The sequence below is a fragment of the Lissotriton vulgaris genome, chromosome 4_1, assembly GCF_964263255.1.
Source record: "Lissotriton vulgaris chromosome 4_1, aLisVul1.2, whole genome shotgun sequence".
In the NCBI taxonomy this organism is placed as follows: domain Eukaryota; kingdom Metazoa; phylum Chordata; class Amphibia; order Caudata; family Salamandridae; genus Lissotriton; species Lissotriton vulgaris.
Window position 1 is genome coordinate 998,428,739 of NC_141691.1, and position 26,669 is coordinate 998,455,407.

Below are 26,669 nucleotides of genomic sequence, written 5' to 3' on the forward strand. Positions count from 1 at the left end.
ATACCAGTTTACTTTGGCTTGAGGACAGCCGTCTCACAAAGAGGACTGAAACACCTTCTGTGTTGTTGCCAGATTCTCAATTGTGGCTTTGTAAGAAATCTTTACATCTCCTTTTAGGTCCTGTATGATGCAAGAGGTATCTTGGAGAAAAACAGGGACACGTTCAGAGATGATCTGCTTAATCTCTTACGTGAAAGCAGGTATGCATTAATTCTTACTTTTGTTAGAAGCCTATTTGTTGAAGTAGATTTAAAAAAAAATGTAATTGCAATAGGGGAAGTTTGAATAAAAGCTGGTATCTTGTACCTGCTTAATTTATTCTTACCTGAGGTGGGAGATCCAATCCTTCCATGGAAACAGTTGGAAAAGTGTTTGGTTATCATCTGATAGCAACTGGTGGATAAAAAATATCTCTGTTTCATATCTTTGATCTAACTAGAGGAACGGGAGAAACAAGGGATGTGTATGACATCAGTAAATATGCTTGAAGGACCTTTTGGGTCAAGGGTAAATGCATTAGAATGGCAAGAGTTTTGTAGCAGGTTACAGAAAAAGAAGGAATTGGTAAAAGATAGCAGTGATGGGAAATTTGATTTTTAACTTGTGGTTTTGGGATACTCGCAGATTCACAGAAATTCAATATGTGACGTGTACAAATCAAAAGGTGCAAAATAACTTGTTTGCAAAAGATCCGAATCTAAGAAAATGGTGACAGTAGTAGAAGGTGTTGTGCCCATTCACGAAGAAAAGATGAAGAATGGAGGAAAGATGGCGATTATAGTGAGATGGTGGGTGTGGTTGTTAGTGAAAATAGATCAGAGTGTCCCTGTGGATGTTAATAAGGAAACAAAAATGGAAAAGGTCAAATAAATCACGAGGAAAAGAAGTTGCTAAATGATTAAGGAAAATAAAAATGTTTCAGATATGGCAAATCCAGGCCATATGTCAATAAGCAATCTGTGTTTTAATACTTGGGATTCCTAATGTTGTAAATGTGCAAGAGAAGGCGTTGTGCTCGAATGTGTAGGGAAGTGGAAATACAGAATGTGTCGGATGTAAAAGAAAAAATAGGAATGTTTGTAGTGCAGGTAAGTAAATACAGTTGCACTGGTGAAGAATATTTGTTGAGAATGCCCTGCTGTGAAGTTATCTTTCAAGAGAGGAAGGATGTGGTTCTTGTGGACTGAGCCTTTCTGTATAGTATACTAGGAGAGCAAATGTTAAAGAGATTTTTTCAAATAGATTGGAAGAACTAGAAATAACAGATATCAACGCGGGTGAGTTTGCAAAATCACTGAATATGGATTTGTTTACCTTGGCAAAGAAGGAAATAGAAAGCAAGATCTAAAGTTGGTAAGTGTATGTTGCAGGTTGTTTTGTCAGCGTAGGCTGGAAATCAAGCAAGAACCCAGTTTTAGTGCATCTGTGATTCTGGTGTCATCTTTATTAGGAGTAGATATTGTGGTGATGTTTCACATGGTGTTTGAGGACAGATTAGGGTACTTGAAGGGGTTTGAGCATAACATTATTAAAGGAGGGAAAAATTGTGGTAATTTACAACATGTGACATGGTCCTTATAGTAATGGAACAATTCATAGTCGTTTTAGGAAGAGTAGTGGTTTTAGGAATAAGGATTTGTGTTGACAATAACAGTATCTGTGTAGCTCATCAACCCCTTCTCAAACATTTCAGTCAATACAGTCAGAGGCACTGGCTGTATTGACTGAGGAAAATGTATTTCGTGTCCTAGACATAGCTTCTGTATACTATCTAGTGAGTCTACATGACTATTTGAGGCAGCTAGCCTTGCCTGTAACAGCATAGGGGCTTAAAGATTTAAAAGGATTCCCATTTAACTTGTCCAGGTTGTGGGCATTTTCCAGAATGCAATAAGGAGGGTAATCGATCAAAGGTGAATTTAGTAGAAGCAATATAAATATCCTTGTTTCCACAAAACAAAGTAAGATTGAGTCCAGGATTGCCAAAAGCAAGTTTCTAAGTTTATAAAAACACTGCTAAAATAGCTTATCCACTCAAGGAAATGATGATGACAGGTTGCAATTGTCAGTGGACAAATGGCTGTCAGATGACAGTTGACAATATGAAGAAAGGAGTGCGTGAAGCCCTATCGCTCATAAGGTTTTATGTGAATAGGAAGCTAATCTATTATGATACCAGCAACAAATGGCTATGAGGAGTGTTTTCCTAAGCTTTGAATGGGAAAGAGTAAATAGTGATATTTGAGCGGAGGGCTTTTAATGTGGTAGAAAGCAAATGCTCAGTTGTTGAATAGGAAGTACGCACTTGTTGTTGTGGAGTGTAATGTTTCAGATTTTATTTGTGGCATTTGCTTTTAGCGATAAAAGCTGATCATAAGCTGGTATTGCCAGGTAGATGTATGGGTCTATAGTTATTACTTGCCATGGACAATGAAAGAGGCAGCGTACTGTCCTTCAAGATTACTTGTATAGGGGTTAGAAAATCAAGAATTTGTAGGACTGGGTGAAGAGCATAAAATGTGTGCTTTTAGTTAATGCACAATGGGATGTAACACATAGACAGGATGTGTTTCTGCTAAGAATCAAAGACAAGATTGCAGGAAGGTAGTCAGGAAACGGCAATGGAACAGAAGAGGAAAGACCTTTTTGCAATGTCAGGGAGGATTTAAGTTTGTGTGAAAGCAAAATATACTATAGAGGTAAAACTGAGCTTGCAATTAGCCTTAGAAAAAGATCCCAGACTTGGCTCATGAAAGTCACTCAGGAAAACTGGTGACCAGTGCAAGGGTGAGGGATGCTTAAATGGTGGCTGTAGGAAAGTGCCTGTTCGAGGCATATGAGCTGCAGATCGTACACTTAGCAATAGATCGCCACCTGGTGTTGGGCTCGGATGATTGCAGGTTGTTGTCTTCTTGGAAGAAGTCTTTGTAGTCACGAGATAGGTGACTCCTCCCTTGGACAATACTGCGCATGGTCATCGACTCCATCCTCAGATTGTTTTTTTCCGCCACTGGGTTCAGATGAAAGTTTTCCGCTCCGGCTAGAAAAGACTTTTTCAGCAACTTCGAAGCGGGAAACTTTATATAAACATTTTTGGCATTGAATAGACTTTGTGACATCACCTGCTACATTCCGGTGCGTCGACGCGGGCCGTTGAGCCTATCGGCGCCGTACGGCCTACGCCTCATGGACAGAACTCCATTCAAGAGATGCCCGGTATGTCGAGCAAAATTTCCTCATAGCGACCATCACGAGGTCTACAACCTCTGTCTATCGCCGGAACACGACGAGTCAACCTGAACAGCCTGTGCCTCCTTCCGATCGAAGAAGACCATTCGGCATCGGAGGGCCCGTCGACACGAGATGAGGAGATCAGCGCCAGCACCGGAGGCCATCTTTGAGGAGGAGATCGTCGGAGAGGACGTCTCCGGGGACGAGGATCCACTCGAAGATATCTCCGAGGACAACGCTCCACTCGTCGCTGAGGAAGACTCACCTGATCTCCAGATCATATCGGGGCCAGAGGACTTAGACGACTCGATTCCATCTCGTCAGCCCGTGAGTACCCCTACCCCTGCACAACATACACTACCCAAGCCAAAGGCAGCGGTCGGCACTCCGCCCATGGGGCCCAGTCGAGACCAAAATCTACCCTCCGAGGAAAAAGACTACGCCTTCCAGTGCCTCGGCACCGAAAAAACCACATGTGCCAATTCCACCTCCTCCATTGGCACCGAAACATCCTTCGACATCGAAGGACTCTTCGACACTGAAGCCAAAACGCCCTTCACTGCCCAAAGACAAAGACCCTTCGGCACCCAAACCAAAAGACACATCGGTGCCGAAGCCAAAAACTGTACCGGATCCGAAAGCATCGACTTCAAAACCTTCCGGTTCCAAAAATAAAGATGGAAAGCCAGAGTCCGGCGCCGCAGGCCCAACGAAACCTGTCTCCACGCTGAAATCTCCAACATCGGTACCAAAGACTCCAAGGCCTGATACAGAGACGCCTATACCCTCTAACAAGCCTACCAAGCCTAAACCACCTTCGGCACCGAAAAATTTGCCACAGGACTCGATAACTCCTCCTAAAGCAAAGAACTCTAAACAACCCTTATCAGCACCGAAAAAATCGACGCCGAAGAAGATTGTAGAGGAGGAAGAACTGTTTAGGCCAGATCCTAAACAGAAAAAGGTGTATATCAATCCAAAAACTGGACATGTGGAAGCAATTCCTTACAAGAAAAGACCAGCAGACACACCATTTCCACCTGTAGTTCCTGCCAAAAAGAAGGATTGTGCAACTTCTCCAATGCACCCTTCCTCGCCTTCACCTTCTTCCTCTCCTATACCTCCTTATATTGAACCTATAGCTTCTCCTGTTCAATCTCCTGCATCACCACACCACACTGATGAGGAGTATGATCTAGGTGGGGGAATGACGTACCAGAGCCACATGCATACCCTTTAGATGAGGATGTCAATCCAGAATATCCTAAGGATGACAATATATATGGTTTTCCACCACACAATATGCCAGACATTCCTGATCCTCAGTACTACCCAACAAAACCTTCCCCTCCAGAAGATAGTATTGGGTTTAATCATCTATTAAATAGAGCTGCCCTTTACCATGGAGTTCCAATGCACTCTGATGCCATTGATGAGGATTTTTTATTGGACACATTTGAGCAGTCACAAAGGTCTATACAAATACTACCCATGATCAAAGGAGTCATTAAACATGCTCCAGACATATTTAAAGACCCGGTACGATGTAGGGTGTTAAATCCCAGAATAGAAAAGTAGTATAGACCAGCACCATCTGATCCAGTCTATATTAAGGGACATCTGCCACTAGACTCTTTGGTAGTGCCTAATGCACGTAAAAGAGCCAATTCCCAGACCTCTGGTGACACGCCCTCGCCTGACAAAGAATCTAAAGTCATAGATGCGTCAGGGAAACGGATTGCTGGCAGGCAACAAACATATGGCCATAGCAAACACACAAGCCTTACTCTCTCGCTATGACAGGGCCCACTATGACCAACTAGAAAAACTAATGGAGCACCTCCCAGATCAATACAATGATCAGGCAGCAGAGCTCTTACAAGAGGGCAAATTAATATCCAATGCCTCAATTAAATGTGCACTAGATGTAGCTGACACAGCATCCAGAGCAGTCAATACTAGTGTTATACTCAGACGTCATGCGTGGTTACGCATTTCAGGCTTCAAACCCGAGGTACAGACTACCATCTTGAACCAGCCCTTCAATCAGAACCAGTTGTTCGGGCCGGAAGTAGATAACACACTAGATGAAGAAAGACACGGACACAGCTAAGTCTATGGGTGCATTACAATCCACACAGACTAGAAGTTCTTTTCGCCGCACCTTTTATAGTTGAGGCTCCAAGCAGACCGGCACAGATACAGCATCATCTTTTAAGACGCACAAACAGACCTACTTTAGAGGAGGATACAGAGGCAACAATAATAACGGAAGAGGTAGAGGTAATAAAAAACAACCGCTCCTCTTCCACTCCCAAACAGTGACTTCCCTCTGCCTCTCCTACAGCATTCCACTCCTGTGGGGGGCAGATTATCACAGTTCCTACCTGTCTGGAATTCTATCACAACAGACAGGTGGGTAAAACAGATTATCCAACATGGCTACTGCCTAGAACTCACAGCAACCCCCCCAAACATACCACCCAGGTAGCGTCCAATGTCCACAGAACACATAACTCTGCTTCAACAGGAAGTTCTAGCACTTCTACAAAAGGATGCTATTCAAGTAGTTCCTTTAGAGGAACGGGGAACAGGAGTTTACTCCCTGTACTTCCTAATTCCCAAGAAGGACGGGACACTAAGACCAATTGTCGACCTGAGGCCCCTCAACCATTACATACAATCAGATCATTTTCACATGATCACTTTACAAAAAGTATTCCCACTACTACAACAGGGAGACTTTCTTTCAACACTAGACCTAAAGGATGCCTATTTTCATGTTCCTATACATCATGCGCACAGGAAGTATCTAAGGTTTGTCATACAAGGACAGCACTATCAGTTCAAAGTCCTTCCATTTGGGGTCACAACAGCACCACAAGTGTTTACAAAGTGCTTAGCAGTAGTAGCAGCACATCTCAGAAGACAACAGATACATGTCTTCCCTTACCTCGACGATTGACTCATAAAAGCAAAATTGTTCAACCAGTGTGTACAACACACAAAACAAACAATTCAGACATTGCACGACTTAGGGTTTACAATAAACTACACCAAGTCACACCTAGAGCCTTCCCACGTTCATCAATATCTAGGAGCTACCATAGACACATCTACAGCTCTAGCGTATCCCAGTCAAGCCAGGATACAGAGCATTCAGACCTTAGTCTCCCTTTTTAAACACCAGCAGTCTCTCCAAGCCAGAGTGTTCATGAGACTAATAGGCATGATGGCGTCTTGCATCTTCATAGTTCCTCACGCAAGACTGCAAATGCGCCCATTATAAGAATGTCTAGCACAACAGTGGAATCAGGCTCAAGGTCAGCTCACAGACCTGGTGTTGGTAGACAGCCGTACATATTGCTCTCTGCAAAGGTGGAACACCAAAAACTTGACAAAGGGACGGCCGTTCCTAGACCCTGTTCCACAGATAGTGCTCACGACAGATGCATCCCTCACAGGATGGGGAGCCCATCTCATGCATTAAACCACACAAGGCCAATGGAACAACCAACAAAGACAGTTCCATAGCAACCATCTATAGCTGCTAGCAATTTTCCTAGCACTCAAAACGTTTCAGGTACAAGTACAAAACAAAGCTGTCCTAATCCGGACTGACAATATGACAGCCATGTATTATAAACAAAAACAGGGGGGGGACACTCTCTGCAACTGTCCCAGCTTGCACAGAACATTTGGAGATGGGCCATTCCTCAAAACATACACCTGACAGTAGAACACCTTCCAGGAATTCACAATCAGATAGCAGTTCTGTTGAGTCGTCAGTCACAACAGATTCACGAATGGGAGATACACCCACAAGTTCTTCAACCATTCTTCCAAATGTGGGGGCATCCACAAATAGATCTGTTTGCCACCCCTGAAAATGCAAAACGCCCAACCTTCGCCGCCAGGTTTCCACACCCACGGTCGGAGGAGAATGCGATATGGATGAACTGGTCAGGCAGATTTGCGTACGCTTTTCCGCCTCTCCCACTCATTCCACTAGTAGTACGCAAGCTCAGACAACAGTCTCTCAAACTAATACTAGTGGCTCCCACATGGGCACGTCAGCCGTGGTTCATCTCACTACTAGATCTCTCACTGGTTCCACATCAGAAATTACGGCTCACGCCATCCCTGTTACAGAACCATGGAGAAATAAGACACCCAGAACCAAGCCAACTGAATTTGGCGATCTGGCTCCTGAAGTCTTAGAGTTCGGTTACTTAAACCTACCACCATACTGTATGAACATAATTAAAGAAGCTAGGAGACCCACTACCAGAGCATGTTATGCCGCTAAGTGGAAAAGATTTGCAATATATTGTAACAATAATCACATTGATCCACTGGATGTTTCCATCCAAAATATTATTTGCTACCTTCTACACCACAAAGGTCCAATCTGGCTTATTCTTCCATACGCCTGCATCTGGCAGCAATTGCAGCCTATTTACAGAATCGGCAACATCTATCTCTCTTTAGAGTACCTGCAATAAAAGCATTTATGGAAGGATTAAAACGAATAATCCCACCTAGGTTACCGCCTGCTCCAGTATGGAACCTAAATGTTGTCCTTACAAGACTTATGGGACCCCCTTTCGACCCTTTACATAACTGTGAATTGCAATTCCTAACATGGAAAACGGCTTTCCTTGTTGCCATCACCTCTCTCAGAAGAGTTAGTGAAATACAAGCATTCACAATACAAGAGCCATTTTTTCAGATACATCCTAACAACGTGGTTCTTAGGCCCAATCCTAAATTCCTGCCAAAAGTTATTACTCCTTTTCATCTTAACCAATCAGTAGAGCTACCAGTGTTTTTTAAAAAACCGGACTCTGTTGCAGAAAGGGCTTCACACACCTCACATGTTAGAAGAGCTCTGTTATACTACACAGGCAGGACTAAATCCTTCAGAAAGACAAAACAACTATTTGTATCTTTCTCTCCCCCCACACAAGACACAAGGGCAATCCCATCTCTAAAGGAGGAATTGCCAGATGGATTGTAAAGTGTATTCAAATATGCTATCAAAAAGCTAAACGTACACTTACGGTTCCTCCTAGAGCGCACTCCACTCGCAAACTAGTAGCCCCTATGGCTTTCTTAGGAAATATCACACTAGAGGACATATGCAAGGCAGCAACATGGTCTACAATACAAACCTTCTCTAAACACTATTGTGTTGATGTGCAAGCCAAGCAGCAAGCTGCAGTAGGCCAAGCTGTCCTTAGAACACTATTTCAGTATGCTGCAACGGATACAAGCGACCACCGCTAGGGGAGACACTGCTGCACAATCGATGCTATGTGTACAATCTGCAGCTCATATGCCTTGAACGGAAAATGCTACTTACCAGTATGCATCTGTTCTTGGCATGTAGAGCTGCAGATTCGTACACGCCCTCCCGCCTTCCCGGGACTTGTGTCCGTTCCAGTACTCATCTTATTTAGATGCACACGCATGGACATCCTTTTTCTTTACTTCTACTAACTCCATCATTTCCCATCATGGCGAAAAACAATCTGAGGATGGAGTCGATGACCATGTGCAGTATTGTCCAAGGGAGGAGTCACCTATCTCGTGACTACAAAGACTTCTTCCAAGAAGACAACAACCTGAAATCATCCGAGCCCAACACCAGGGGGCGATCTATTGCTAAGTGTACGAATCTACAGCTCTACATGCCAAGAATAGATGCATACTGGTAAGTAGCATTTTCCTTTTTGACATGGTCACCCCTACTTTTTGTCTTATATTTGTTGTGATTTCGACTGGAAGTGCACTGGGTTCCTGTTAACCAGATACCCAGTGCCAGATCTCTTTGCCAACGCTATACAACTGTTTCCCCAATTGGAATATCTTTAGCACTACGTGTTATTCCCTGATAATTGTACCCCTGGTCCTTAGGGAAAGCAGGCTAAAGAGGGTCCTTAGGGGCTGCAGTTAGGTTTTCGTCACCCTAAAGGACCCCTCAGCAAACACATGCCACCTGCCCCTGTAAGCTGCGTGTCTTGGTGCAGACCAAAGTGATAACACGACATGGCAGATATCTCTGTGTGCCATGCCTTCAGACACTGCATGTAGTATAGGTAAGTCACCCCTACAGTAGGCCTTAAATCCTTAAGGCAGGGTGCACTGTAATATATGTGTGGACATATCTGCATGATTTCTATATTTCTAGCAACGCAAGTTGAAGCTTTGCATCACCTTGTGTGAAGCAAAAACAACGCAAGCCCTTAGTAAATCAGGTCCTATGAACCGTTCAGCAGTTTAACAGTAGCAATAACAACAAGCATTGGAAAAAGCAAAAGGTCGGTTATTGACTGCCAACCTTCTGGCTTTTTTATTGTTTGTTTTTCAATGGTTTTTGTAAACCTGTTTTATTGGGGAGATGTTGGCCAATTAGTTAGTCAGTGGCTGAAGTGGGCAGAGCCAGTGCTCCATGCTTCATTCTGTACTGGGAGGAAAATATGAATGACACAAAACAGACCAGGAGATGAAGAAGGCTTGCTAAAAGCCTCTATTCGTACGCATATTGAATAGATAATTTTAGTAAAATCAAACTTATTGGCTAATGCCAGACCTAATAAAAAGACACCTGCTGTATTTTTTCCATTGTCATTAAAAGGTGTCAAGTCTAGAACTCTCCTGGGTTCTTAGGGGTGCTCCTTGGTATCATGGTTACATCAGAAGGACGTGGATTCTCAGATGTTTTCTTTCAAAACATGTTGTTTAATTTCCTAATAAAGTCCAATGCCTTGCATGTAGGGATTATATATCTTTACACTCACAGCATGCACTGCTGTGAATCAAGTGATGTATTGTATTGTTTTGTATTGTAATTGCAATTATATAGCACTTACCACCCCTAACAAGGCGTCGTAGCACTTTTTCTGCGAGTGACACGCTACCCCGGAACCCATAAAGGATTAGTGGTGAATTAGTATAATGAAATATGAAAGTAATTTGAGAGGTGCACATGTTAGTCTATTATTTGGATTGAAAGGGATAGTGGGGGGATAGAAGAGGGAAGGATTTGTTTTTTGTTTTGGAGGTCATAGCAGTAGAATGAGGCTTGGGATGAATACAAGGGATGTGGAGGGGGAAGAGTCCGAGGGAAGGGTTTAGAAAGGCTTGTTTTAGGGGATTGGAATAGGAGAAGCGGTATGAGATGATGCGAGGAGGAGTAGAGTAGTGAAGGGCCTAGAAGGGGTTATTTCGGGCATCATAGTAGTGGTATGGGGTTTGGCATGAATGAGAGAGCAGAGGTAGATGATATATTGTTAGAGGTATTGTGTGAGAAATAGTTTAGTGCTTTGGAAAGAGTGAAAGAAAGGGGTTTGCGATGACTCAGAGTTGAGGTAGAGGATAAATTCAGAGAGGTATAGGGTGAGAAGACAGCTGGTGTGAAGACAGCTGGAAATCACATAAATACACTCTATTATTAGAAGACTGAAGGTGTAACAAATAAACAGCGCAACTATGCTAATGAGCACGAGGAGGAAATTGCTTAGGATATACGCCCGATTTTATACATAACTCCACTGAAATCACAAACTAGAACGCGCGTGTCAAAGAGGCCGCAAAATGTGACTAAGGGCCGGCCATGTTAGGCTAGGATCAACCCAGTAGTTTATGTAATGCGCAAGGCATGAAATGTGAATAACAGAAATCTGTGTGCTGCATAATATGATTCAACAATGACAGATGGCGGCATATTAGAGTGTGGGGATAAACCTATCAATTTCCCCATTGGGTCGTGTATAATCAACAGGCATATGTTAATGCTAGTTCTTCCACCTAGCTTTGACTACAGTTTGGAAGTCTTTAATGCTCATGTTTATACTGTACTTATGCTGTACCTTTTTCTTCGCTCTCTGTTTTTTTTTCATCAGGAGCTTCTAAAGGCTGCCTTTACAGAGCACTAGCTTTATCAAAGGAGCAGAAAACATAGTTTCATTGGAAATGGTGGATAAACTGTCTTTTTGAAATGTTTGATGGAATTTTCCTGAGCCTAGATTTCCGATTTTATTTTTATTACACATAGGTACGCACATAGCTAGTAGTCCATTCTCAAGTCCTATTGAATCATTCATTAAACAAATACTTATCCCTTGTTTGATGTGTTTAACTGGTCAGGTCATACATAGGTCTATGTGCAATGTTAGCAACACGTGTCTTGTTCAGCAAGTCATATAGCCTTTTCATATGTATTAAAAGTTACTAGTGGTGTTAAGATGCCGTGTATGACATATAGCTCGAAGGTTAGAATGCTGAAGGCGTCTCCCCACTGATGTCTCTCTAAGAGGTAGCTAATCACCTCTACAGCTGACAAGAGTTTCTTTATCGAGCAATGAAAATTCGACAACTCCATGTTTAATTTTGTGAATTGTTTTGAGTTTTCAAGTGTATGTTTTGCTACATTAAGCTTCTTGCTCTCGATGTTTGAGTTTTGGACGGCAGGGAATCCTCCCAACATTATTTGCTGTCTTTTCCCACAATTTCCAACTACGTTTGGAAATCTGCAGTTACAGGTTTAGGATCTCGCATGAGGGCAGATTTTTTTGTAATTAACGCAGATTTTATATGGCATGTCTGGAAATCTGTGACAGTCACAAGTTTTTGGGCATACTCCTGGAAATCGTCAGTGGATTCTGAAGTACATAATATACAATTGTTGAATGTGGAAATGCTTTCTCGTGTGTGCAGTTGCACTATTATATCTCTTCAGGGAAAATATTTTTCTTCCTGAGAAAACCCTTCCACTAGACCACTCTAAGTTTGCAGGTGTTCCATTCCCATTTACGCCCTGCAATAGGGTTTACTCTGCTCTTTGACAGGAGTAAATCTCCAACTGTTCCCTGGGTGAAAGCACAAAACTTTATGAAGATCCAAACAGTATTCATTTTTGTTGTTATTTGCAACCTTTTATGGCATACCTGCCATATGATGCCCACTCCAAGCTTGCCCCATGGTGTTCATTCACGTACACAAAAATGATTGTGTGAATAATTCTGTTTAGCAGCTGTTGCAAAGTCATCCTGTGCCCTGGGCACCCCCCAACTTTTTGCTGACTGGAACTGGTGGTAACTGACTCTGACTGACCCTGGGCTCTGTTTAACCAGGCCCAGGGCCAGTGCCAAGCTAATAGGAACACATTAGAATACAGTTAAGACACCCAACATACACTAGGGTACACTATGGTATGGTGGGGTACCTCTGTAATTGGCATGACCTACCACCTAAGCCCCTAGTATGTAATAGGGCAGGGGATTGAAACTACCTAGAAGTCTCCAGTATCCTGAGGCATGGCAGTTTAGAGGCCAGCAGATTGTCTGCACCAGCATGTGTGCAGGGCTGAAGCCTGAGGTCAGTTTAAAAGCTGCACTAGTGGCCAGGACAGCGTTTAAACCTTAAATTGTGCCCAAACTCGACTTTGGGGGTAGGGGCCCTTAAAAATTAAAAACCTACCATATTTTTGCATATTAGGGACCCCCAGGGTCACCCCTAGGTATCCCAGGGGTGGGGGGTCAGTTATCTATAAGGAGAGCCCTTATAAAATGAATTTTTATATGCCTGGGTAAAGTGAAATTTTATATTTCACTCCCCACATTGTATTAAAGAGCTGCTCAAATTCGACTTTGATGCTAGAAGGATTGGGTAAGGATGATCTGCAATATTTCTGCAGATTTAGAACCCCTGACGTCTCCCCTAGTTGCACAGGGGGTGGGGGTCATGCAGAAATTATGGAAATACTTATTAAATATGGTTTTATAAGTGGCCCAGGTCATTTTCCCTATTGCAAACCCCATGGCCCATAGGTTAACATGGTAGGAAGTGATTGATTAATAAATATTGATAGGAGAGGACTAGCCGGACCATTCAAAGACTTCCCAGAATGGTAGTAGCAAATCCAACAATATTAGATTGTTAAATTTCTCCTAAAGTGTACATACAATAAGTTATGAGACTTTCTTGTTTGTAAGTCCAAATTCCGCCTTTCAGTGGTCTGCCCTGATTGGTCAGAGTTAAGTGGATTAGCCAAGCTGCTGGGAGGGCAGTGTGCTGTTCTATAGGAATGCCAGGCCAGGAGGTGGCGTTGTAAACTACGTTCTTCAAAGGCAGAAGGGAGGCCTGGGTTTCAGCCCACTATGACAGTCTTGACCCAGAGTCAGGGCTAGGCTTAAGAAAGGTATGTGCAGATGGTAGGGGGAAGAGTCCATGGAAATAAGATATCCCAGGGGGTGTGTTTAGCCAGGTCTTACCTCCTTGCTGGAAAATCAGCCATTATGGATTTGGAAGAATGATGCACTCTGGGACAAACTAATGCCACACTCCACAGGATGTGGTCATACCTATGAGGAGTTGCCCTGCTCTCATTGGTCAGCAGTGACCTGGTGCTTGACCCAGAGAATTTTGAATAAGTATCTGAGAGGGGCAGAGCCCTCCAGATCTGCTGCTTGAAACTGAATGAAGCAAGAAGTGCCCTGCTGAAGATGTTGCTGTGTGCAAGGAACTCCAGGGCCTGACCTATGACGACTGCACCATCTGAAACTACAGCCCTGTGGATTACCTTGCTGCCAAAAGACTCAAGAGTGGAAACACCCTGCAAGCTACAGGTTAACAGAGCTCACCTGGACAGCCCCACAAAGAATTCAAAGCCTGGAGTACCAGTGGATTTGTAAGGGTTTTGTTCAAGTGGATTGCGGAATTGAAGTTTCACACTTTCAAGGACTCTCTTGGAGATTCCAGAACCTTGGATTGTGTGTGGGATACTTTGGGATCCGCAAGCAGAACGCCAGGAAGGTGTTCTAACTGGACCCCGTTTGCTGAAAAAGGCGGCCCACTACAGTGGTGAGAATTCTTCAGAACAATTTATAAAGGTGTGTCCCTAACAGAGAAAACAAAATGATTTAAGGGGCACTGTTGGTTTCTAAGCACTAGAAAGTGACTAATTTTTAAAAATTCATATCTCTGGTTCCCTACAGTGGATTATTTTCGTTTTGGTGTCATTTAAAAAATAAAAATATTACCTTTTTTTATATATTGGTGTTGGATTTTTATTTTTGTGTTGTGTCTTAATTATTTACTGAAATGGTGTTTTTAAATGCTTTATATACCTGTCTTTGAAGTTAAGCCTGTCTGCTCGCAGCCACGTTACCAAGGGTTGAGCAAAGGAATACTTTTCTAAGACCTATGCTGAGTCCTATCATGTGTTAGTGGCCTTATTGCCAGTGGCAGACCTACATTTGTCCCTAACAATAACCCACTTACCAACAGCAGCATAAGCCCAACTTTTGGAAAATGCGAAAATGGTTTTGCATATATACAAAAGGCTACTTGTGCATGTGAGTTAAGTTTACATGCATTAGCAGCTTTGTGAATCAAGCCCTGTAATTTTTTACTTTGTGGCACATAATTTTTCACGAACCCTAAACAAGAGTTTTCCTGTTAGATAACTTGTAATCACTAACCTTCCGCTTTAAAGAAGGAAAAGAGTAACATCTTGGCCCATGAGGTGTTCCCTGCCGAAGCATCAATGACAAGCTTGTTCGCGCAGACACTTCTTTGTGGTCACCACATCATCTGTTGTTAGGATGTGATTATCAAGAGAAGGAAGCGGCGGTTGTTATGGGGGTTGTCTGAGGAAAGGACGAATATTTACTTCAGTTATTGAATCCTGGATGTGTTGCATTTGATTGGCATATCTGCCCCTTGCAGCCGGTCTAGAAAACCAGCAGTTCTCTTCATCTAAGCGGGTATCCGCAAAGATTATGGTAAATGCAGCGACTGGGCTACTTAAAGCATGTGAACAGAGCAGTTGCAAATGTGAGGAGGTGATAAATGCAAAGCCTGCTCACAATATTGATTTTTGCAAAAGGTCAGCAGGACGGCTCCTTTGTGTGCGGTGTCAGCCACAGGATGTGAGCAAATATGATGGTGACGGGTTCACCCAGCCATCACGCCATCCCGCCCTCCCAGAGAGATGACATGAGAACCTGCAGTAATGACTGCATTAGTTATGGGAATACATAGAGGAGAACTGCTGTCTTGTCAAATTTGAAGCCAAATTACTGAGCATTGAAGGACAATAGTCCTTCTTAAGTGGCCAGCTGCAGCAGCTTTAAGAAAATATTCTCCGTCATGTGACTTTTGAATGGAATGAAGCGTATTTGCATCACACGTCTCTCTCTGATAGATGGTGCACCTTTAGGTGTTTATGCTGTGCTATCTTGCAAAGTCAGGCTTATCTTCTTTAAGCAAGGCTCGAAAAAGCCTATGTACAAATTAACAAATCTAAAAAAATCCCTCCGGGGCCACTGAGGGAGGATGGATAATACCAAGATAAAATAATATATGAGAACATAATTGGCAGATAAGGAGTTAGTCAGAGATCTCACTGACCAAGTTAGGCTTAAACCAAGCATGTTATTTTCCGTTACCTTGTTTCTTATGCAGACGATTAATGGAGCTATGAATGGGATATTCATCTCTGGATGTAATCGCTTCTTTGAGTACCACAAATGGAGGTGGGGATGTGGCAGTGTAAAGGTTAATTGACCAATAAGGTTTCAGAGTGCTTTTCTGAATGAGTTAACAGGAGAATGATGCGATTACTTGTGTCATTCTTTTGATAGCTTGGATGCTTTGGGCTTGATGCATGAGATGGTTAGCTTGTGGAGGCAGAGCGGCAACACTTCTGGAAGTTAGTATATGTTTTTTTGTAGAGATAAGTGGGGGCAATCTAAACAAGCACGGACTGATATTGTTCATTATGTCCCCGGTTCTCACTGCGTGGCTGGTCACTTCTCTTATGGATCGGAGAAGGATACCTAATTCGTACGTCTCAGTTAAAGGTGTTTTTTGCATTTCGGAATGTTTGAGGCCTCTCAGGTTGGTAGTCCAGCAGACCAGGCCATAAGCAGAATAGCAACATTTGGGGTTGATCAGGCCGTTGTGCCTCCGTAATGATTTTACTACATTCTGTGTGTTGAAGAACCCTTAAGGTTTGCCTAAGCTGCAAGAAGTCATTTATTGACATTGCTGGTATGAGCAGTCATGGTGAGTTTATAGAAGAAGCCATATCCTTTTTTTCATTTTGATGGCTTAGTTACAGAAAATCTTAAGCGAGAGCCGTATGTGGCCATGAGAGCAGGAGTTTCAAGCATGTGTTGAGTTAGACTTCATCCTTCTTCATTCTGGAATGATTCTGTGGGCTAAAATTCCTGCTTCAAATGAAGATAGAGGCTACAACATGCTAGGCTAACCCCCCCAAGTACAAACACAATATATACAAAAATATCTGGCATTGGGAAATGTTATCACGTTTCCAATATCCTCAACAGCAGTAAGACCTAACATGTCTTGTTTCTTTTTTTACATATATATTTTTATGAATTTTCTATGAATGATGCAGGGCAAACACATGCCAAACAACAGTTGCGAAAAATATTCACTATGGAGACAGTCAACAAACCAGTTCAATTCGGTACAACTCCTGTCTCGACTTCCCCCACCCACCATGCCAACATCTGACAGAGCCCCTACACAATAATGAAGAAAAGCATACATATAAGAGTGACTGTATAGGTAAACAATGGTCAGCAATGGGTGGGCTCTAAGCCCACTGTAAACTGACAATAGGTTTGTTCACAAGCAAACAGTTTGCGGCGTCTGTTAGGTGACAACTGCTAAAACCATGACTGTAAATGGTCTGACTGACTTTTCCATTAAAGTACACGGATGAGGTTACATATAGAAGATGTGCTTTTAGCAGATCACCCAGACGTGCTTTAAGAGCACTGGTGTAATGCAACTCTTTAAGTGAGGCCTTACTATCTCTGAATATAAGCGTAGACTCACTCCTCGGGACAGGCATGCCTCTTTTTCCACTTGGAGTTTATGTTGAGTATTCAAAGTGCCCCACTTCAGGTACAAAACAAGAGTTTTGTGTCAGAATCAGGATTCTGAGTTTTGCAGAATTTTGTGCAAATGTGAAATGTATCCCTCTCACATTTGACCCAAAAAAACATGGAAAATGTGAATGGAAGAAAATGAACAAAACAGGGCAAGATCTCCGCTATCGAGTCCACTCAATTTAGATTCTGAAGGTTGTCCCACAGCAGAAAAACTCCGATCTTGAGGGAGTATGGTACATGGTGAATACTGCACCTGTTGTGTCGGTGTTTTCTGAGGTCAGTATTACCGCACCAAAATCCAAGAAAATAGGAAGCGGCCAGTTGTATAGAAATATTTTATTTGATAATGTTCATATGCTGCAGTACACTATGGTTAGACCTCTTATTCTGCCAGGTCCACTCAGAACTACTCCTAAAATTTTAAATGAGGGCAACTATGTGGGTAAGAAAAAAGATTTATAGACAGAGAACAATTTTTATAAAAGGAATTGCAAAGTATAGGTCTGAAATTCAGGTTCCTGGATGTGATCACTCACATAGTGGGCTACTGTGCAAGCCAGCCCTAAACTGCAGTTTCCAAATGCTGTTGCTGAAGCTGCTCAACAAATCATTAGGATTTAAGGGGATTTTTTTCAAAGTAGTTGGTGTTGGCTCAGCGGGAAGACATGAAGAAGCACTTGATTACTGCAGTTTGGCTGCCATCGTAAATATTTCTGCTGATTGTGGTTAGATGGTATCAACTTGATTTTTTTTGTTTTCCACCTGTTTGCAGACTTGATTTCATCTATGACCTGTTTGAGCATGTTTCGAGCCGTAATAACCAAGACACGCTTAAAGGCGGGAGCAAGCACCGGAAGCTTACAGTCAGCCTCCAGTTTAAGGTTTGTACATGCCCACTATGTTTCACCTTCGATGTGTCTGTATTGAATGAACAGAGTAAGAAACAGGCATTCAATCTTCAACCAAGCAGTACCATGTGTGAGTTTCTGGTCCTTCCACTAGATAGCCCTCTGGGAGTTAGCAGCAAATATGAAAAGCCTGTTAACGATTAATAGGCCAAGTGATTAATTTCAGAAACTGTTCAATTAATGGTATTACTCCTCGGTATAATAAGCAATGGGTTTGTGGAATGAGAGAGTGCTGGATACCTGTTGCTAATTTTGGACTTTTGTGTACATTGGCAGATGAATAAGAAGTTATTATTTGCCACAAAAGACTAGTAATGACTCACTGAACAAGCGGGGAAGCTACAATGTATGCGATCCAAAAAGTAAACATGTTTGCACAAGACCTTCTTTCTAATTCTTGGTCTTTCTTATCTCAGGACTCGCTGCATTCCTTAATGGGTACACTGAGTTCATCTAATCCGTTCTTTGTCCGCTGCATCAAACCGAATTCACAGAAGGTAAGTTACTTTTTCAGCAGACTGCTGTAGTTTTTTACAATGAAACACAGAATTACGACAAGCTTTGCTTTTACTTTTTTTACAATCCAGGTTCAGCTTTGTAGTGCACCCTGTCCCAAAACAATGCTAGTGGTGTCCTATTTTAGCGGTTTCTGTTCACAGACATGAAACTGGAAACTAACGAGGAGTCAAATGTATTTTTAACACATCTGTGAAAGTTGGTGGCTGCTATGCAAGACTTGGACATGAGGAAAGTGATAAGATCCATGTTACATCCCCAACACGTTAGTCTTCAGCAGTTTCCAATAACTTTGAGATGCTTTAGCATGCAAGACTACATTTTTATTTCTGTGTATTTTATGGGGTGTATTTAAAAAGTGAAAACATATCCTCAAAGGGATGAAAAAGCCTATACATAGTAACGGACTAGGCAGCCAACACGTGAGGTTTCAGAGATGTTTACTTACATTTACAATGTGAACTGAGGATGATAAGGCTCTACAAACGCGTAAAAGATCAGAAACAGAGCAGCAAGGCGTGTTGAGCCAAGCGAGGGAAGTGATTCTATCTAGGAAGGTGGGTAAATGAAGGAAGGTAGAAAACACTGAAATGCTTAGCTAAAGGAGTGTCTTAAATGATCTGTCCCCCTTATTAGTTCGAGCCTTGGCAGCGCATGCGCTGCTGCATGGCATGCCGTATTGGAGTATGGACTTGGAAGCCCTGTCCACTCTCCGCCCATATTTTTAATTGGCTTGTGTCATCATCCATCGTAAAAGCTGGCTTCCAATTCGTTATTGGGCTTGCTAGTCCCTCCTTGGTAGCACCTTGTCTGCATTTATTACCTCCCATAATGATCGGACCTTTTACTTGTCTTGTTACACGGTTTGCTTTATCTTGGCAGTGAGCACTATTTTGTTTAATGATTTGCCCCTATTCCACCCACTACGTCACAGCACGCTGCCCGCATTTAGTTTATTGTGCTATATGCAATTTGTAATATGTGTCGGGCCGTAAGCTTAATGGAACTTTAAGCCCTTACAAACTAAGGTAATGCTTTAATACAGTAGTAAAGCATTGTAGTTAAAAAAAAGTTAAGCATTGCAAATATTTGTATTAATGTGTAGTACAGCCTTTATTGACAGATTCTTTTTGTTAGCACTTGGGTATACGTTGTACTTTATTTTATCACATAAATGCCATTAGCAAATCTGGGTGTTACAGCATACCTTTAAAGAATCATGTGGTAGGGCAATGGTTGAAAGTAATTTCAGTGTTCAAACTACAAACAGGGTCAAGAGGTCAATTGACAAGAAACTAAAAGGGAAGACAAAGGATTAGTAAAAATTAATTATGGTGGTCATTTACATCGTACACAGCACAAGCTGAATTATCCTGGTGCTTAAATGATATGTATGAATATTGCCCAAATCAATGATACTCATTGTATTGCTTGTTCCTCCCTATCTTTTCTCATCTTGCATTTAAAATAATTCTAACGGGAAAGAAGAACATAAATAATCCATGGTAGCATTTAGCAAGAGTTCACAAGTTTACATCTCAATTCTGTCTCTAAAAAGATTCAACTTTGCAGTATAACCGTGTGGTGTGCAGTGCCCTGCCTGTTGTGAAACATTACAAGTCAGGAAGCAAATATGAGCCCACCTGAGACAGTTATTACCACATTCCAGATCATAAGATGTTTCTCAGCTGACACATTTTGATTGCTGCCGTGGCTTATATTGCTGCAACAATATACATGTCTCTTTGTGGCAGCTAAGGGTCTACTTTACAGTTTGGCGGGCCGGATACTTTGTCCCAAACACAATGGAGTAAGTACCCTGCCTGCCAAACCATCAGTCAGCCTGCCTCATTTAGAGACGGATAGACCTTAATTATTGAGTGAGCGCAGCCCCTGTTGGCTCTGATGTCAGAATTCTTCTTCCGTAGGGGACACTGGAGGAAGGATTTTATTTAGACTGTAGCCCCTATTTAGGGTGGATGGTGCAATGCCCTTTTATCTTATTCATCACAACTAGAATATACCTGGCAGCGAGGGACAGGATAAAAACAATAATGATACTTCACATCCATAATACCCTGGGTGAAAACTGGCAGGGTCTGGGGGTAAATAGCGTTGTTTGCTTTTCTGAAACAAACTCCAGATTTGGGAGTTGGTGTCTGAAAAAAAAATTCTAAAGTTTGGTGGACTGTCAGCAAAACCAACAGTGGCTGTCTACTACACTTTTTTTCCTTGAAAAGAACTGCTGTGATGGTGGTTGCCTTCAATGCAAAGAGATTATTATTGGGCTGGCAGTCATCTCTAAATCTGGTTGGTGGAGTACCATTGAGATTGTGGAAGTAATGTCCACCCTCGTCCTGATGGACATTACTCTATCTGCCAGACTCTAAAATAGAGCCTAACTATTTTTGTGCCAAGTGAGATAAGCCATTTTTTTTACAGTGATGCCTCCACAAAAGTTAAAAACTGAATAATTCAGGTTCTTATTGATATTAAACAAAGTTTCTATGGCACGTTTTGGTGTGCCCTTCATCTTCCAGCGAACTTGTGCAACATTAATTGCAAATTAGTAGTTACACAGTTTTTCTCCATATTTTCCAAAAGCCTTTTTTCAAAAATACAAATATTGGCTTTCCCTTAGGAGTGGAGTAAGTTTCTGATATTTGGGGAATTCTCAAATGTTTCCAGTAAAAGGCCTGACAAGCTGTAAAAGTTGCATATTCTCCAGAGTGCTCCTGTACAAAAATAGTTAATTTCTATTCATGCAATTCAAAGGCTTTTCCGCTAGCATAAATATACATAGTACCCATCTAAACATGGGGAAATGTATTGTCTTATGCAATTGCACTTTGAATTATTTTCTTCTTCACATGGAAAATATTTTAAACCCTTTCATTACACCCCAAACAATTTTAGTGTTGTTCCCATCCTATTTGCATTACAGAAATAGATAACTTCTGCTGTTGACAGGGCTGATTGTTTCCAGGGTGTAAATAGATCATGTGAACACACAAACATGTACATTTGAGCATGTTACCAAACTTCCCTCTATTCTCACACTTCAACATCCATTCCCCATCCCTGGGAATCAATTTAGTCACAAAAACGTATACGTTGAGTTATCATTTTGCATGTTTTAAGGGTTTATGTTGGTGCAGTGCATGACAGTACTGCTGATTTACCTGTGCTTTGCCCCCAATATGACTTTGGAGATCTGTTGTGCTCATAATATTAAAAGGTTGTGTGTAGCATGTAACCACGTGTATGTGACATTGGAACGATGATGTGTGGCGTTGCTGTTGGGTATAGCATATTTTCAGATACCAGAGGAAACTCAGATATTGTATACTGGAGGGGCATTGGATGCATGTGGGGAGGTTTGTCTACACTGTATGGTTTGTGTTGAGTATTGGGTTGGGTAGGGAGTGCATCCAGAAATTACTGTTGTTCAGTCCAGAGCTGTTGTATATGCATGTGTGATGCTAGGCTTTGCCTCCTGACAGTGCTTAATTTGGGGGGAAAAATAAGTGCAAGGGTCCCACATCTTTCTCAGAAGTGTGCCACTGCAGTTGCCTAATATTGGGGTTGCCGAAAACCAAGGTTGGTTATTCTAGAGTCATTCTCATGCCTCTTTCACTCATCATCATACACCCCCTGCCACTTTTTGTCACCCTTGCAGGTTTTTTTTCATCCCAGCTTACTCACTTTGTTACTGTTTTTCCAATTGTATCTTCCTCTTCCTTCTGCCTTTCTCTGTCTTTTCCTGAGTTAAAGTCTAATGATTAAAAACAGGTCCCGGTTCCCAAAAATGAGCGCTGGTGGGCTTTTCCTGCAACCACTAGCTCAAATCCGGGTCTGGCTGCTTAGTGGACTAATGCGCCCACTGTAGGGGTGTGTGATCGACCTCTTGGTTACAGGTTCAAATCTTGTCTGGTCCGCTCAGCCTTTCATCCTTCTGAGGCCGATAAAATGAGTACTATTGAGTTGGATGACAATAAACATCTGTTATTCAGTGCCAAGATACCCATGGGTAAATGTGCACTATACAAATACACCTGTTATATTATGTCAAATTAAGCCCTGGCTTCTGGTGAAGACCCCCACTCAGCTTCAATACGGCCCTAGGTTTCTGTTATGTTTACTAAGCCCTTGAGAATAAATTACTCAAACCTATTGTTATACAGTGTCTCTGATGTCCATGTCCACGTTTATCATAGCTTGTGGTTAGTGGCAGGCCAGATGTTCCTGACCTGTGCGTCTCAAGAATAGCGAGGCAATCCTCGAATCAAGTATGCATTATGTAACACTTCATACTACATTTCAGCGTGTCCTAGCACTTTATCTGGTGGGTAACAAACTATAATGTGGGATAGTGGTGGTGTATTTGTGGAAAATCTTTGGTGTAGTGCATGAATAACCAGAGTGCTACTCGTTTTCTGTTTTGGGCTGCAGTGCTTCATCGGGGGATGGAAGGAAGATGAGTGAGTGTCTGGGCACACTCAGAATCTACTAGCTAGCTGCTATTAGTTAAAGCCCACTCTTTATTTTATTGTGATTTATGGTGACTACCAGCACCTGTTAATCCAGCTCATGTGCTGGTTAGAGCAAATAGCATACTATACAAAAAAGTGATACGGAGGAATAGATACATACATAATAACCATAGAGTACATCAAATTACCCTATTTGTATAGGGTAATTTGATGTACCCTGTATAGTATAATATTTCCTTGCCCAGGTAGTGGAGGGTGATTAGGGCAAACCCCAATGATTTTCTATTCTTGGATAGAGCACATAGGACATCCACTTTATAAATCTTGATTGTCTAGAGAGGAAAGAGAAGACAGAGATCCATGTGGAAGCAGCGCTTAATTTGTGAAAGAGTCCAGGTGCCCAAAGCTCTGCTCGGTAGGCGGTTGCCGATACAATTAAACATGGGTGCACCAAATACCAAGGCTGGTAGTCGTAAATCTACTACCAAACACCCCTGCCCCTTTTCTCACTCTAGCAGGTTCCTGCTTTCTCTTTTTGTGACGGTTTTGCCATCTTTCCCTTCCTTCGCCTTTATGATCTGTATGTTTTCCCCTCTCTTGCTCTTGGAAACATCTGATGTGGGAAAGAAGTAAGGGTCCCCAAAAATAAGCACTGCTGCCGTCCACCTTCAACCACCAGTTCAAATTAAGCACTTTGTGTAAGGACTGCATTAGAGTCATCCCTAATACGGGTCATTGTGTGCTTCTTACTTCCCTTGACCATGTTCCTCTGTTCCAGTATCTCTATTTACCAGTGTTTCCTTTCCCCAAATTCCGCAAAGGCTGAGTGAACCTTTCCATTTTAATCCAAGACTCAGGGGCTAAAACTGGCAAACAGGTCCTAGGAAATTGGAGAACTATCAGAAAACAAGAGGACAAAGCCATGGAACTAGAAATGTGGGCAAAGTAATGAGGAATAATCACCACACAAAACAAGGGGAATCTCAGTTTTAATGTCGGTTGGTTCTAGCATACGGTTGCTATTTCCTGTGCCCTGGGTGATAGATTCTACAGTGGTCCCCCTGAAGGAGTATCCCTTACTTCAGAGAAGGTATTTGACTTACACCACTAAAACAAATATGATTTCCTTTCTAGATGGTGAAGCGGACACTGCAGTTATGCATGCATTAATTTTTCTTCAGAGTTCTGATTGCATTCACATAGACTGCTTGTTGTGATGTTAATTCATGTCTTTCTTCTTTCTTTATCCCTTTCCTGCTGTTCAACCTAGTTGTGTGTGGAATGTGATGACTGCATAGAATGTTGGGTGCATGATCTTAGGCAGTTGGTGTCAGCAGGCTGAGCAGTAAGGAGACTGCTCCTGGTGGGGCTTCCTTTATGCCTAATTACCATCTTGGCTCTACCTTAAGCTTCTTGTAACTCAATTACAAATAAAGATATAACTTGGAACCTACAACCGGCCTTCCTGAAAATTCTTACTTGCAACACTGCTTTGCTGTAGGAGCCTCGCCATCATTTCGGGACGCAAGGCGCACACAAATTCTGACAGATTTCAACCTGTATCCTTCCAATTGGGAAAATCTAGCAAGGTTTTATAACTCCTCCTCTGTTGGCATGGTCTGTCTTATTTAATTCTTCTTGAGTCATCTACTTTATTTGCGAGGTCGACATTGTATTTGAGTCATGTCCACGCCCCTTAACAAACAAGACCATTCTACAATTACGTACCTCGCAGTGTGAGATGTGTTAATCAATCAAGGCATTATACGTCAGAGCCTGTTCTCACTTTACGCATGTATTAAGGGTAAAATGCAACAAATTGCATCTAAGGACTTCTCATAAGAAGTTAAATCTGACTGTTCCACTATAGTACCTTCAACCTATGTATGATAAAATGGCTTCTTGCATGGATTTCACTCTGCTGGAAAACAGTTTGTGGGATTCAAAATAGTGTAAAAATAGGAGTCACCCTGGCAACCGAACCACGAGCCCAGGCCAATGATGCCTATTTTATCAACAGCCATTTGCTACATCTTGAATCCCTACCTGGCAGGTTGTCCTTATCCAAGCATATTATTCAAGTAAATAACCTCTACCTCCTGGTCTGGTTTGTACACTCATGTTAAGATTCCTAGAGAAAAAACTCTGTTTTCTCGAGATGAACCTAACAAAACTTCCCTGCCTTCATTTCTTTAACTTTCTGGCAAATGGTGAGTGTAGCAACCTTCTTAATATTGGGCAATATGTGTCCAGAAATACTTCTAAAACATTCTGGTTACTTATAACTTATCGGCTGTTCGGGTATGAAAATCTCACGTCATTTTCAAGTACATAGCACAGGGGGTATGGTTTTGCTGAGGGTAAGCCTTGAGGCAAAAAAGCAGATGAGAATCACGCTCATATGCATTGGATTAGGTTTAAGAAACTATGAATGTCACTGTCACTTGCATTACAAGTGTACTATATGCAATTTATCCTTTGTGTACTACTTTTATATCCATGAATTGAGCCCTTAAATGCTTCCTTGAAGGTGAATAGGAGGCTATTCTGTTTGCTTTCATGGTAGTGTATTTTAGAGTGGTGTATGTGGGAAGTATTTTGATAGATGTGTGAGGATGAAGATGTGCCTAAATCATATTGGATCAAACGTATGGCTAAGCCGAAGCATGGGGTGTACCAAAGAGATGTAAGAGAGATAGTCACATTTCCATCCACTTACCTCTTTCTGCGATTGGATAAGTATACCTCATATTGTTTGTGCTTGGTTTATTGAGCTTGTAAATCCGTCAGATATGTTTTTGAAGGTGTAAAGCAGCATACCAATTGCATGTGAATTAAAAAGGTGCCTTGTTTTACATTGAGGGGAGTCGTTGTTAATGTCTCACCCTTTCACCCGAACATTATTTTATCTTCTATTGCCATGGTTCTCTATCCATCTCAGGGACACACCCAAAAATATTGCATGGCGATCATAGCAGATTTCTAGTATAAAGGAAAACAAGCATTGAAAATGCAATAGGTCTCGCCTTTTATTAAGTTAAAGCCATTTGCTTTGCTAATGGTATTGTATAGCAAAGCAAATGGCTTTAACTTAATGAAAGGCGAGACCTGTTGCAATTTTAATTACGCTGCTTCTCTCGCGCACACACGGGCTGAGTACCATTGTGAGCCCATGGTTGGATGGAAGGATGGATTGTTGAGCGGATTGGGTGACCGAGTGCACACACTGATGGATAAATGGTTGGATGAATCAATTTTGGAGCAGCCATATGGTGGTTGGGTAGCCTGAGGGGGAAGGACGGCTTCTCGATGCTTAAATAAGTTGGTAGGGGTGCAGGATGTATACATTTACAAAATGTAGGATAGATACATAAACATATATGGATGAACAGAAGAATGGACGGATTGATGGATAGGCAGATACATAACAGTTGATGGGTGCTTTGAATGATAAATGGGTGGGTTGGGTGGACGAGTTGATGGACGGTTGAATATCCTTTTCATCGAGTTGTGGTATGTTCATGGGGGGGTCTACGATCCGATGTGTACATGATGTGTATCTCACCTTGTGTACTGTGGCGGACATGTCT

At 42.1% G+C, this 26,669-nt stretch overlaps 1 protein-coding gene across 1 annotated transcript in view; it reads left to right on the forward strand.

The window, feature by feature from the left end:
- The window catches only part of MYO10 (myosin X), a 593,993-nt gene that overhangs the window by 359,271 nt on the left and 208,053 nt on the right, over positions 1-26,669 (forward strand). Inside the window, exons 17-19 of the mRNA XM_086965266.1 lie at positions 118-200; positions 17,935-18,043; positions 18,487-18,567. Of these exons, the coding sequence (XP_086821392.1) occupies positions 118-200; positions 17,935-18,043; positions 18,487-18,567 (273 nt within the window). The remainder of the gene's footprint in view (positions 1-117; positions 201-17,934; positions 18,044-18,486; positions 18,568-26,669) is intronic.